Below are 12478 nucleotides of genomic sequence, written 5' to 3' on the forward strand. Positions count from 1 at the left end.
GGTTCTGAGACTTCCAACGAACAAGCTGTTGTGCAACCATCCCCTCAACTCTATCTTCTCAATCTGTTCAAGACATTCCAAAAGAGCAACCCCATTCCAAAAAAAAAGCCCTCTCTCTCGGATAGAAGAACACAACAACATTCTCTCCTCCGCTCTTTCGCCAACCTGAAATGTTCCCTCTCAATCTCCCTCACCACATATCTAGAGGCAGTGCGCAACGTCTGCTCCTCAGAGGAACGGATTTAAGATAGAACGGGAAGGTTAAACAAATAAATGAGAACTTTTGATCCGTCTGCCAAGCCCCCTAAGCTGAGCTAGCTGACAGCTCATTTCCTGCCAGGGGGATAGCCAAAGAAATGAACCATTTGATGAGGCAAGGCAAATGCCAGGCATTCTGACTCTCTCATGGCTAGATTAGCGTAGGCCGTCGGCCTTTTGATCATGCTTGCTGATGACAAACTGAGGGGGGGGGGCAAATTTGCTTGTCTCACACACCAGTCAGTTTGAGGTATCTGGACGCTGCTAAAGAGGTCAGGTTGAAGCACAGGGCAGGCTATTGACAGTGGAGTCTCAGTGCGCGGTCCATGGGGCCCTCTTGTGGCTATCGTTCTGTATTTTCATGTATAATTGTACGACTGTGTGACTTTGCATGGTTGTGTGTGAGCGTGTGTGAGTCGTGTCAATTCTATGTGTTTCAAGTCAGAATTCTTGTCTTGGTGTGTGCGTGTGTGTGTGTGTGTGTGTGTGTGTGTGTGTGTGTGTGTGTGTGTGTGTGTGTGTGTGTGTGTTCTTAGGAGCAGGTACAGGAGGAACTGTGCTTGGAGGAGGGGGAGGACCTGGAGGGGCAGGAGGGGGAGCTGGTGTGCCTGCAGGGGGTAAGAGTGAAACACATACACACACACACACACACACACACACTGCAAACACACACACACACACACACATACACACACACACTGCAAACACACACACACACACATACACACACACACACACACACACACACACACACACACACTCAAACCGCACACACACACACACACACACACACGCACACAGACACACACACACACACACACACAAGATGTACACACTCGTCTGACACTTTAATGATTGGACATGTGATTGTTTGTGCAAATGACACTCCCTCTCTCCCTCTTGTCTCTGTCAGTACCTGTAATACCTCAGACTGGTCTACCTGGCGGGGGCGTAGGAGGTGCTGGAAAATCTAAAGCTGCAAAAGCTGCAAAAGTGCCAGGTTTGTGTGTGTGTGTATGTGTGTGTGTGTGTGTGTGTGTGTGTGTGTGTGTGTGTGTGTGTGTGTGTGTGTGTGTGTGTGTGTGTGTCTGCATGTGTGTGTGTCCGATATCTGATTAGAGGCATTGGCGGTGTAATAAGTCAAACTCTGTCCTCTTTCTGGTGCGTGCATGTGTGTGTGGGTTTTACACCTGATAACACCTGTTATAAATCTCCCCCTGTGGTGCTTGCAGGTGTGGGGATGCCAGGACTTTATCAAGGCGGCATTGTACCAGGACAAGGTGTGTCTTTTAAAAAAATGAATGACATTTGATCAGGGAGAGTGATTCACCATATCCTCCCTTATGAGATGGAGAACAGTACACACAATACAGGATGGAATCGCATTTTGAGTGATTTTCAGTCAAGCCATTGATCCCATCTCATGTCTCTAGGATTCGGGGGTCGAGGAGTTATGCCTGGTGTGGCCACCGGAAATGGACTCAACCCCAAATCATGTAAGTCTATTTAATTTCAATTCAATCCAGTTTATTTATCCCCAAAGGAGCTGTTGTTGTTGCTTGGCTGACAGTTGATTGACACTGCTGACAACATACAATCAAAGACAATATAACTACTTCGTAAATCATAAGTACACAATCAGTATTCACTAATAATGTTGATAACTTGGTAACACTTTGAACTCGGGGGGGGGGGGGGGGGGGGTTGCTATCACTGATTATCACTGCATGCATCCATCTACTAACAATATACAGTACCAGTCAAACGTTTGGACACACCTTCTCATTCAATGGTTTTTCTTTATTTTTTATTATTTTCTACATTGTAGATTAATATTGAAGACATCAAAACTATGTAGGAACACATATGGAATTATGTAGTAAACAGAAAAGTGTTAAACAAACCAGAATATGGTTTATATTTTAGATTCTTCAAAGTAGCCACCTTTTGCTTTGATGACAGCTTTGCACACTCTTGGCAAGGTGTGTCCAAACTTTTGACTGGTACTGTATGTATTTCTTCCACACAAGACAACTACATTCAATCAAAATAAAATAATTTAACATGGTCAGACACCATGACACATTAAAAGCCTGAGAATGACTCACAGACTGTCTATCTGGCCTTCTGATATTGATATATGATATATTGACATATATTGATATGATATTCCCACCTGTCTGTCTACAGTGCCTGGGGGGGGACAGCAAGGTCCTGGAGGTGCAGGTAAATATCTCTTCATTACTTTTGGTGCCCTGAAAAAAAGTTTTAATTTCTAAATGGTGAAACCAATATGTACACAAATATCCTCAAATAAAATCTTAGAATATTTACTTTAACCTCATAGTAATTGTCGGGTGTCAAAAAATGCTTTTGGAGTATAGAGCCAAAAGAAGAACAAATTCTTCACTGTCCCATTACTTACGTAGGGCACTTTATTTAAAAAACAAACAAACAAACAAACAAGAAAACGCAAAGCCTTGTTTAGCAAGGTGCAGACTGGTGGGTGAAACACACACTCTTGTTTCTATGCAATTCATTTATTCAACCAACGTTTCCGCAGGAAGCTGCTTCTTCAAGATTCAATTGCATCGGAGTGTGCAGAGTGTGCGGCTTTCTTTATTTTTCTGAAATACCTATTATCAAGATAAAACCTCATCCATTCCACTGGGGGAAACAATGAAATGTGTGATTTTCTTCTTGGCCATGTGATTTGTTATTGTGCTTCTTCAGGCGGTCGAGGTTACGGGGGGCCAATGCAACCAGGAGTGTTCCATGGATACCCCCTCAAATCACCCAAAGCACAAGGTATATAACCACGTTGTCTTGTACTATTTTGAATGGCTATTGAATGGAATATGTATTATTTCTGTCTTCAATTTAAATCTATCCTGAATATTTATGACTACAAATTTAGTATCTAACCTAAACAATAATCCAAAGGCCACCTGCTCCTAAATGCTTTAGAAAATGCACTATTATGTTTATGACCAAGGCTCATTCTTGGGCTCATTCATCAGTCACACTTTATTTGGATAATCCCCTATAGATTATCTACAGTTGCTCAAATTATCAATCAACTGTCAACTACAACTGTGCACCAGCTTGCTGGGGTTAAGGTTAGGGTTGAGTAAGGGTTAGGGAAGGATGAAGGTTAGTTTTAGGACTAGGGTTAGGTTTTGGGTTAGATTTAGTCTAACATGTATAAGTAATAAGTAGATAAGATATTACTGGTGGGCTATGAGAAGGGTTAGGGTTAGACTCAAAAGGAGACGGTAGTAGTAACACAGTGAATAATCAAAACCAGAGACCATGGAATAAGTAGAGAATAAGTAGAATAAGTAGAGAATCAGTAGAATAAGTAGAGAATCAGTAGAATAAGTAGAGAATCAGTAGAATAAGTAGAGAATAAGTAGAATAAGTAGAGAATAAGTAGAATAAGTAGAGAATCAGTAGAATAAGTAGAGAATCAGTAGAATAAGTAGAGAATAAGTAGAATAAGTAGAGAATAAGTAGAATAAGTAGAGAATCAGTAGAATAAGTAGAGAATCAGTAGAATAAGTAGAGAATCAGTAGAATAAGTAGAGAATCAGTAGAATAAGTAGAGAATAAGTAGAATAAGTAGAGAATAAGTAGAATAAGTAGAGAATCAGTAGAATAAGTAGAGAATCAGTAGAATAAGTAGAGAATAGAGCGGTACCAAAATAACAAACTAAATCAAAAGGTACAGTATAAAAACACCATCAGTATAAAACAATAGCTTAACATTATTAAGATCCAGTAAGGTCATCTAAGTTCATCATAGAGCATAGGGTTCAACTAGTTTCCAATAGGTTTACACAATGAGTAGTCAAAATACACAAAGAATGACAATAAACAGTGACCACTCCCAGAGTATGGGATATGAAAGACTCAGTCCTACCACACTAATGTGCAACAATAAAACCAATCCTCTATGGTGTCCAAAGGTCCTGGAGGCTCGTCACCCATTGCATCTTCAAAAAACCTGATCCGTCCAATAAACCTGACCTGTTTGGTAGAGTAAAACAGAGTAACCTAAAGAAAAATACTGTGAGTAATAGCAAAACGTCAGTATAGTATGAGATAAGTATAAATTATAACAGGTCAGATGTACAACAATTTCTCTTGACCAAAAGTACCGTAATAGTTCCGGTAGTATTCCTGTTGAATGCTTTTGAAGTATCAAATAAAAGGGCAACATGTGAAGCGCTGTTTCAATACCTGTGAAGTCATGTGAGTTGTTCTAGTGCACAGTCAAATGGATCACTTTTAACCCATTAGTTAACCTGGGTTATGTTAGGGTTAGGATTAGGGTTACAGTGAATAGTTAGTTGAAATGTTGGTGACATTTAGTTGAACATCTACTGAACATCTACAAACCATCTATTTGGGATTATCCAAATAAAGTCTTACCCTATATCTTTTCAACTATTACAACTTTATTGTCCCATGGTCCCTAAGTGTTCTTCATCCATCAAATGTGTGCAGTCAGTGCAGTGATTGTACTGTTACAGTACAGTAGGTCCACACGATACAGTATGTTGTTAGCTAACACTGCTGTTGACCGTGCATTGCAGTTCATTTCCCTCCAGTGCACAGAGTGTCGTACCCTCATTATGGCCATGTGCATGGTCGCTTCTATGGGTACCTCCCTAAGGTCATGTATGGTGGGTTTGTCATTGGATTCTGCTGTAAAGAAAGGAAGCGTTCTCTTTTTGAGGCCCAGGTCTTGTCCAGGCAGTGGAATACAACAGTATATTTACAAGGCTGTTTTCTTTTTTCTTTTTTTTTTTCAATTCCATTTGTTATTGTTTGGTTGAAGACCTCAAAATCAGAACGATACCTCTAGCCTTTTCCCCTTCAGCTGCTTCGTAGACAATGTAGAAAATAATGATACCTCAGAAACGCAATCAACTAAACTGTTTCTACTTCTGCTGTCAAGTAGTGTACAGTAAGCTTGCTGCATCACACCTGTTTCTCCCAAGGGACCATCCCCATCTCAGTTGTATGTTAACTCAATGTGACATACTCTAGTCTATGCAGGTGCAGTATTGTTATGGTCCTTTGCAGGGTACAGTGTTGTGCAGCCAAAGGCATACTGTACAGTAGGTTAGAGCTTTCGGGAACACTTTAAGGTGCAATCTTTAAAGGATTTCTAAATGTCTAATGAAGGAGTCATAACTCTTTCATAATGGTTTATAAATGATTCACAAAAAAATAAACTTGTTATAAACCATTTATGAATCCTTTATAGATGGCACCTTCAAGTAGAGTGTTACTGAGCTTTCTTTGTCCTCCTCTCAGATCTAGTCTCACTATCGTGCAAGATCTGAATGGACTGACCCCCCCCCCACCCCCCCCCCCCCTTCTACAATGAAGATAAATTGTCAATTGTTATACTGCCTCAATTGGGAAACAGTGTTTGCCAATACAGGAATGATTGTCGGTGGATTTCTGTTTGAGCATGAAGATAAATCAGAAAATCAGAAGCATTCATTTACGACCATGGAAGCATGTCCTACGAAACACGACTCCCATCCCTGCTGGTGAAAAGGCAGATCTGCCTTCTAGTGTGTAGTTTACTGGATGTGTCTCAAGGTTTGTAGATGGCTGTGTCATACTGTTGAATAAACCAATCCCTTTTTGATGAGATAATAAAACTAAAATAGCTATGACCTACTTGGCTCAAACCTTGACAATTAGATTTACTAACCGTTTTAGATGTGTTAACATTTACTGCTGAATGTAATGAAGCACAATTTTGTGGTTTTCTGTCTTTGAACGGATTTGGCACTAAACTTAGCTTTGTTTAATAGAGCAAATCATGGATGAAATGGCCTAATCACCTTGCTCAAATGCTTTTTAAAAAAACAATATGAGGATGTAATTTATTTTCTGCCAATTTGAAAGCATTTAAACCAGATTATTGTTGCTTATAGCTTTGCTCTATCTATCCTTATCTATATTATTTTAGATATTTTTATATTATTTTATATATATTTATATTATTTTATATATTTGACATATGATGGTAGTGCTACTGCTGTACAATCCTCTTTCTATACCACAATATCAGGCTGACGTTTCTTGTCTGCATGGTCTCCACAGGGGGCTATGGAGCAAAAGCTGGAGCTGGAGGCAAACTTCCTTTTGGTACATTACACTTTTCACTTGTGCAGGATCTACAGATGATGATGATGATGATGATGATGATGATGATGATGATTATGTTGGTGTGTGTATGTGTGTGCACATGCCATGTACAGTACATTGTAAGTAATGAAAACTGTGTTTTAGGCTATGGGGGCTTTGGTGGTGGAGCTGGTCTTCCCGGGGGAAAAGGAGGTGCTGGGTCTAAACCTGGATACCCCATTGGAACTGGTTTGTATTTGGGAGCAAACACAATTAAAATACAGTTGCATACTGCTTACAATAATTACTCTAGATGTGAACTGAGAAGGACCTAATGTCTATGTGTTCTACTCTTTGCAGGTGTGGGGACACAAGGTATTTCTCAGGCCCAGGCTAAAGCTGCTAAATATGGTAATTATTACCCATGCAGGGCATACTTACTGGGCTTTAACAGTAGTTTATAATCCTAGACTCTGGGGCAACAAGTGTGAGTGACCTTTGAGCAATAAGCACTCACTCCTGGCATTGCCTCTGCCTTCTCTGCCTCACGTGGTGCTGCTGGTTTGGGTGGTGCAGGTGCCGTACCAGGGGGTGTACCTGGTGCTGGAGGTGCCTACCCTGGACAAGTGCCCGGAGCTGGAGGTGCCTACCCTGGACAAGTGCCCGGAGCTGGAGGTGCCTACCCTGGTCAAGTGCCTGGAGCTGGAGGTGCCTACCCTGGACAAGTGCCTGGAGCTGGAGGTGCCTACCCTGGAGGTGCCTACCCTGGAGGTGCCTACCCTGGAGGTGCTTACCCTGGAGGTGAGAGAGATACAGTATAATGACCTCTGACGTCACTACGGTATAGGACAAATATTAGCCTTTTTCTCAACTGTCTCAATTGTCTCCTCACGTCCCCTCCTCCCTCCTACACTCGCTTTGTCCTCAAAAAGCATGGGAGGAGAATATGTAAGGGGAGGAACCTAGATCTTCTCCTCCAATGCGTTTTCAGTATACGGGTATTCCTAACGATTGAGAAAAGGCTGTAGTTGGAGCTGGTCTGCTGTTGGAGCTGTGGCTAGTGAAGGCCTGAATAGGCTCTGGTGATTTACAGTATCCTTGGTCAGTATGAGAGTGAAATACACTAGGTAGAATCATCCAAATGTTTGCAATTAGCATGAGCCTTAATCATAGTATAGTTCGTCTTAAAACATTTAAAGTCGTTTTAAGATAAAGAGACGTGTGTTGACCTTTGGTGGTCCCATGGCTTTAGAGCCCATTCTAATCTTTGTTAATCTTTGGTTACATTAATAATTGTGTAATGTTTCTACAGCCGGGTATGGAGCAGGTGGCAAACCTCCAAAATATGGTGAGACTATACAATAGCTATACTTTCCCATTTGTAAATGGTAAAACAAACCACAACCCTAAACAAACAAAAAAAATACCTTGTCCTGTGGGTGATCACTTTATTTTCATGCTGATAAATGCACATCACATATTGAGAAAGAGTCTTGTACCTTAGGTGTCCCAGGTGGTGCAGGGGGGGTCCCCGGTGCTGGAGTGGTAGCCGGAGGAGCAGGAGGGGTACCAGGGGCGGTCCCAGGGGCTGGAGGTACAGTAAACCAACATATAACAGCAGTATGTGGGAACAGCAGCATATGGGAACAGCAGTATGTGGGAACAGCAGTATGTGGGAACAGCAGTATGTGGGAACAGCAGCATGTGGGAACAGCAGTATGTGGGAACAGCAGTATGTGGGAACAGTAGTATGTGGGAACAGCAGTATGTGGGAACAGCAGTATGTGGGAACAGTAGTATGTGGGAACAGCAGTATGTGGGAACAGCAGTATGTGGGAACAGCAGCATTATTTTTAATTATCTTTTTATTAATCAACAAAACAAAGTCACAAACATGCTTCCACTTCCACATGCAATGACACATCTACAAAACAGCAACATGGTCTGAGAGAGCTGATGAAGTCTTGTTGTGATGCAGAATGCAATGAGATCATTAATGATGTGTGATGTGTCGTTTTGATAACAGGATATCCAGGAGGAGTTAAACCACCAAAATACGGTGAAGCTCTCTCCTATGGATTTTACCATTGTGTACAGTATTGTATGTAAATGAGAACAGTAATAATACTTCATCTAAGTCAAAATATTGGCAAAGAGCTCATTGAGATAGTTTCTTTTATTTTCTATTTTTATTGATTTATTATACAGAAATTGCACTTTTTAAATGTGTTTTGATGTTGGTTGTCCACAGGAGTCCCAGGGGGGGTTGGAGGATACGGAGGGGTCCCTACTGGAGGGCTTGGTGGTGTACCAGGAGCTGTACCAGGGGCAGGAGGTGAGCTGAAATTGTGTGTGTGTGTGTGTGTGTGTGTGTGTGTGTGTGTGTGTGTGTGTGTGTGTGTGTGTGTGTGTGTGTGTGTGTGTGTGTGTGTGCATGTGTGTGTGGCTCCCCTTGCGTGATGACTGCATTATGATTATGTTTTCTACTCAAGGCTATCCAGGTGGAGTGAAACCTCCTAAATATGGTATGAGCCCCTTGCAATTTTACATGTACTGCTTTCACTAATGCATTTGATTATTGATAATTTACCAGGCCCTTAATTTACCCTGGTCCCTATACTGTATGTTTCTTACTACACAGGAGTACCAGGTGCAGGACTAGTACCCGGGGGTGTACCGGGAGGTGTACCTGGAGGTGTACCTGGAGGTGTACCGGGGGCTGTACCAGGAGCTGGGGGTATGTTAAGCGAGCAAAGAGACAAACATAAGAGCACCATATTCATTAAATGTGGAAAGCAAAGGGATTTCCATTGCAACAAAGTACTGTAATGGCAAGATTCAAACAGAATTAACGTAAGCCCCCAGAAACCCACTTAACTCATACAGTACCTGTGGAAGGATTTTAAACTGAACTCTACAGTATATATCATGTAATAGCCTAATAACTATGTCACAACATGTTGATATAATGTTTTTACTACAGTAATTCACACAACGATAGACTCCATCTTGCGCTAGTAATTCCTTTACTCTACAGGATATCCAGGAGGAGTCAAACCTCCCAAATATGGTAAGGGAGTCATGTTTCTATATAATGCAAATAACATGCATATAACACTGGTAATCCCTACTCACCAAAATAAAAAGATACTACTACTCAACAAAATAAAAAGATACTACTACTCAACAAAATAAATAAACTGAGTTTACTCAGGTAAACCATCCACGACATCACTGGTAACACCCACAGTCCCCATCCTTCTTTGCTCTACCATAGATCTGTCTGTGACCGTGTATTTCCTCTGTAGGTGTCCCAGGGGGTGCCGGTGCTGGCGGACTAGGAGGGTTCCTGCCTGGAGGTAATCAAAAACTTCTGGCATGGACCAGTGGAGGCTGGTAGAGGCAGAAATTGGAAGATGGGCTCAACACCATCCATTCCATGCATTACGATGAGCCTTTCCTCCGACTTCTGCCTCCACCAGCCTCCCCTGGCATGGAGGCATTCTATGGCCAATACTTCAGACCTCTTCTCACCTCACGCCTTCGCTTATTCATGGCTTATGTTTGTGTTATTGTTTACTATTGTTTATTAGCCATTGAATTCCGCCTGAGATTAGTCGGTGTGACGTGTAATGTGCTGGGGTAGCGCCCCACATGCCATTTCAACTCTAGACCACATTGTACACATTCTGTCCAGTAATATTCATCATCATCCTTCCTATCAAGTGCACTAATCTGGAATGGCACTGCTGCTTTTTAACTGTAAAACAATGTAGCGGACACCATTAACATCAACATTTTCATTCTCAAACAGGCTATGGAGCGGGAGCCAAGCCTCCCAAATACGGTGAGAATGAATGACTAGCCAAAGCAAGTGGCTAGTGGTGCCCTTACACCAGGGAGCCTGGTGGAGGTAGACATTGGAGAATGGCTCATTGTAATGCATATAAAGGAATGAGGAATGGTACAGTAGGCCGAAGTTTAGAATTTGGCCACTGGTGTGATGATGTCGCAGGAGTACAGCGACGGCACTAGTGAGATTTATTTCAGGTCATTCACCTTGGCAAAACAACCACCAGGAGGTGTAGTTGAGCATGATGGATATGTTTACAAACATTGCAAGACTATCTTATGAGTTGTTGTTTCAATTTGGAAAAGGACAAATGATTGTCTGAGAAATTCGAAATTATGTCCTTGGATAAACCTTAATTTAGAACAAAACATGTCTTCATGGACGCTTCATGAAATTATGTCAGACATGGAATATGTGTGTCCGCGAAACTGCAGATCATTAACTCACTGCGATATAATGTTTCTCAGTTGATTCCGCACATTTCAGCAGTAGGCCACAGTATACTGTATGGACACAGCGTGCTCACAAAGGAGAGAGTGCAGTTTGTGTCAATAATTTTCCGCTCTGGCACTGCGAGTTCTCTTTGAATGTATTTCACATGATTGACATGAGAGCTTTCATGAATCAATCAAAAATGTTTACGTGCCATGTGCCACGAGAATAAAACAAAATATATTTTCACTGTTTTACTGCCCGTGTCCAACGAGTCATTTAAACACCTTGCAGTTTGGCTATTTGTCCTGAATCCGACAATGACAGAATTGTCCCCCCCTTTATGTACCATACCGAAAATATTGCCTATCATCTGTTAAACATGCAATTCTGGTGACTTTTGATGGGAGAATAAATGTGGTTAGTGTGAGTGAAAAGCGTAGAATTAGTAGGGCCGTGTGTGACATTCCAAATATGAACATACATACAGTATTAAATACATTTAAATAGAATCAGTGGCTACAGCCATGGGAGACATTCCAAACATTAACACTTATCAAATATAGAGTGGTAGGCCTGCCTGCTCTGCTCAGACACATTTGAATATAATTAGTGGGGGAAGGTGAGTTTGATATGTGTGTTTGATACCATTCCTAATTCCATTCCATGCATTACAATGAGCCTGTCCTCCAATGTCTGCCTCTACCAGTCTCCCCTGCATTACACTGCTAATCATGCAGCATCACTCACTGAAGGACTACATCCTCTGGCTAGGCCTTGAGCTCAGCTCCTTCTCACATTTCCTCCATCTTCTCTTTTTAGGGTGTTTTACATTTGCTTTGATGTTCTCCAGGGCCTTTGTTGGGCTTTCATTGATTTGAATGAGTCGGGAAATGACAGTTCTCCTGTATCTGTGGCAGTTGCTCCTGTTTGGCATTACCTGAATTTGAAATTAAATGTTTGTGTCCTTCCCTGCAGGAGTCCCAGGTGGTGCGGGAGCAGGTCCAGGGGGAGCAGGGTTTGGAGGGGTACCAGGGGGTGTCGGGGCTGGAGGTACAGTATGTTGTTACTTCCTATGCTCTGAGGCTGGTAGCCATTTTGTAAATTGAAAGCAAAAAGCATAAAGCAGTGCTTTATAAAATAAGATTAGATATAAGTTCGATTATCATTAATTTTAAAGATCTATAGACACGACCCTCTGCTCAAACTCGTCTTTATGCTCATTGTACAAGGACTTCAAATGCAGGTTGACTATTTAAATCAGGAGTGATGTCTTTAATGTATCTTTCCTTGTTTTTCAGGATATTCTGCTGCGGCTAAAGCTGCTAAATATGGTATGAATAAACAGTTAGTACAACAACATTATGTGTTGATGGTGCATTGATTTGATTTTAGCTCAACCTTATTCTAAAATCCAAACCTAGATTTAAAGGGGCAATCTGGGATTCAGACAATAACAATAAGCGTTCTTCCTGCCATTTTTTTGGTAAACAGCTGAGGGATAGAGCTATAGAGTTGTAACCACTCTCAAATTCATAGAAGGACTGACCATTTATGAGATCAAAATTATAGTTTTAACCAGCTTTACAGTATTTGTTTACAGTACAAACAATGCAGTAAAACAACCTTATATTTGGGGTTCTGATGGGGTGAGACAGTTGAACTAATGTCATGAGGTCACATTTACAGTATAAGTCATATTCTTCAATATATGTATATCATCTATTTAAAAGTCCCAAAATGGATGTACCAATCCCAGATTGCCCCTTTAAGATGGATCTC

The 12478-nt window shown here is 41.4% G+C and overlaps 1 protein-coding gene across 1 annotated transcript in view; it reads left to right on the forward strand.

Moving 5' to 3' along the window:
• Positions 1-12478, forward strand: part of LOC310822404 (uncharacterized protein) — a gene marked incomplete at its 3' end in the record, with an annotated part of 56299 nt that overhangs the window by 35789 nt on the left and 8032 nt on the right. The window contains exons 12-28 of the mRNA XM_083694742.1: positions 795-875; positions 1172-1258; positions 1491-1538; positions 1692-1754; positions 2449-2484; positions 2992-3066; positions 6388-6432; positions 6577-6660; positions 6772-6822; positions 6988-7053; positions 7168-7212; positions 7724-7759; positions 7916-8005; positions 8438-8470; positions 8663-8746; positions 8904-8936; positions 9053-9148. Coding sequence (XP_083550868.1) covers positions 795-875; positions 1172-1258; positions 1491-1538; positions 1692-1754; positions 2449-2484; positions 2992-3066; positions 6388-6432; positions 6577-6660; positions 6772-6822; positions 6988-7053; positions 7168-7212; positions 7724-7759; positions 7916-8005; positions 8438-8470; positions 8663-8746; positions 8904-8936; positions 9053-9148 — 1053 coding nt within the window. The remainder of the gene's footprint in view (positions 1-794; positions 876-1171; positions 1259-1490; positions 1539-1691; positions 1755-2448; positions 2485-2991; positions 3067-6387; positions 6433-6576; positions 6661-6771; positions 6823-6987; positions 7054-7167; positions 7213-7723; positions 7760-7915; positions 8006-8437; positions 8471-8662; positions 8747-8903; positions 8937-9052; positions 9149-12478) is intronic.

Source organism: Argentina silus (assembly GCF_951799395.1).
Source record: "Argentina silus genome assembly, chromosome: X".
NCBI lineage: Eukaryota > Metazoa > Chordata > Actinopteri > Argentiniformes > Argentinidae > Argentina > Argentina silus.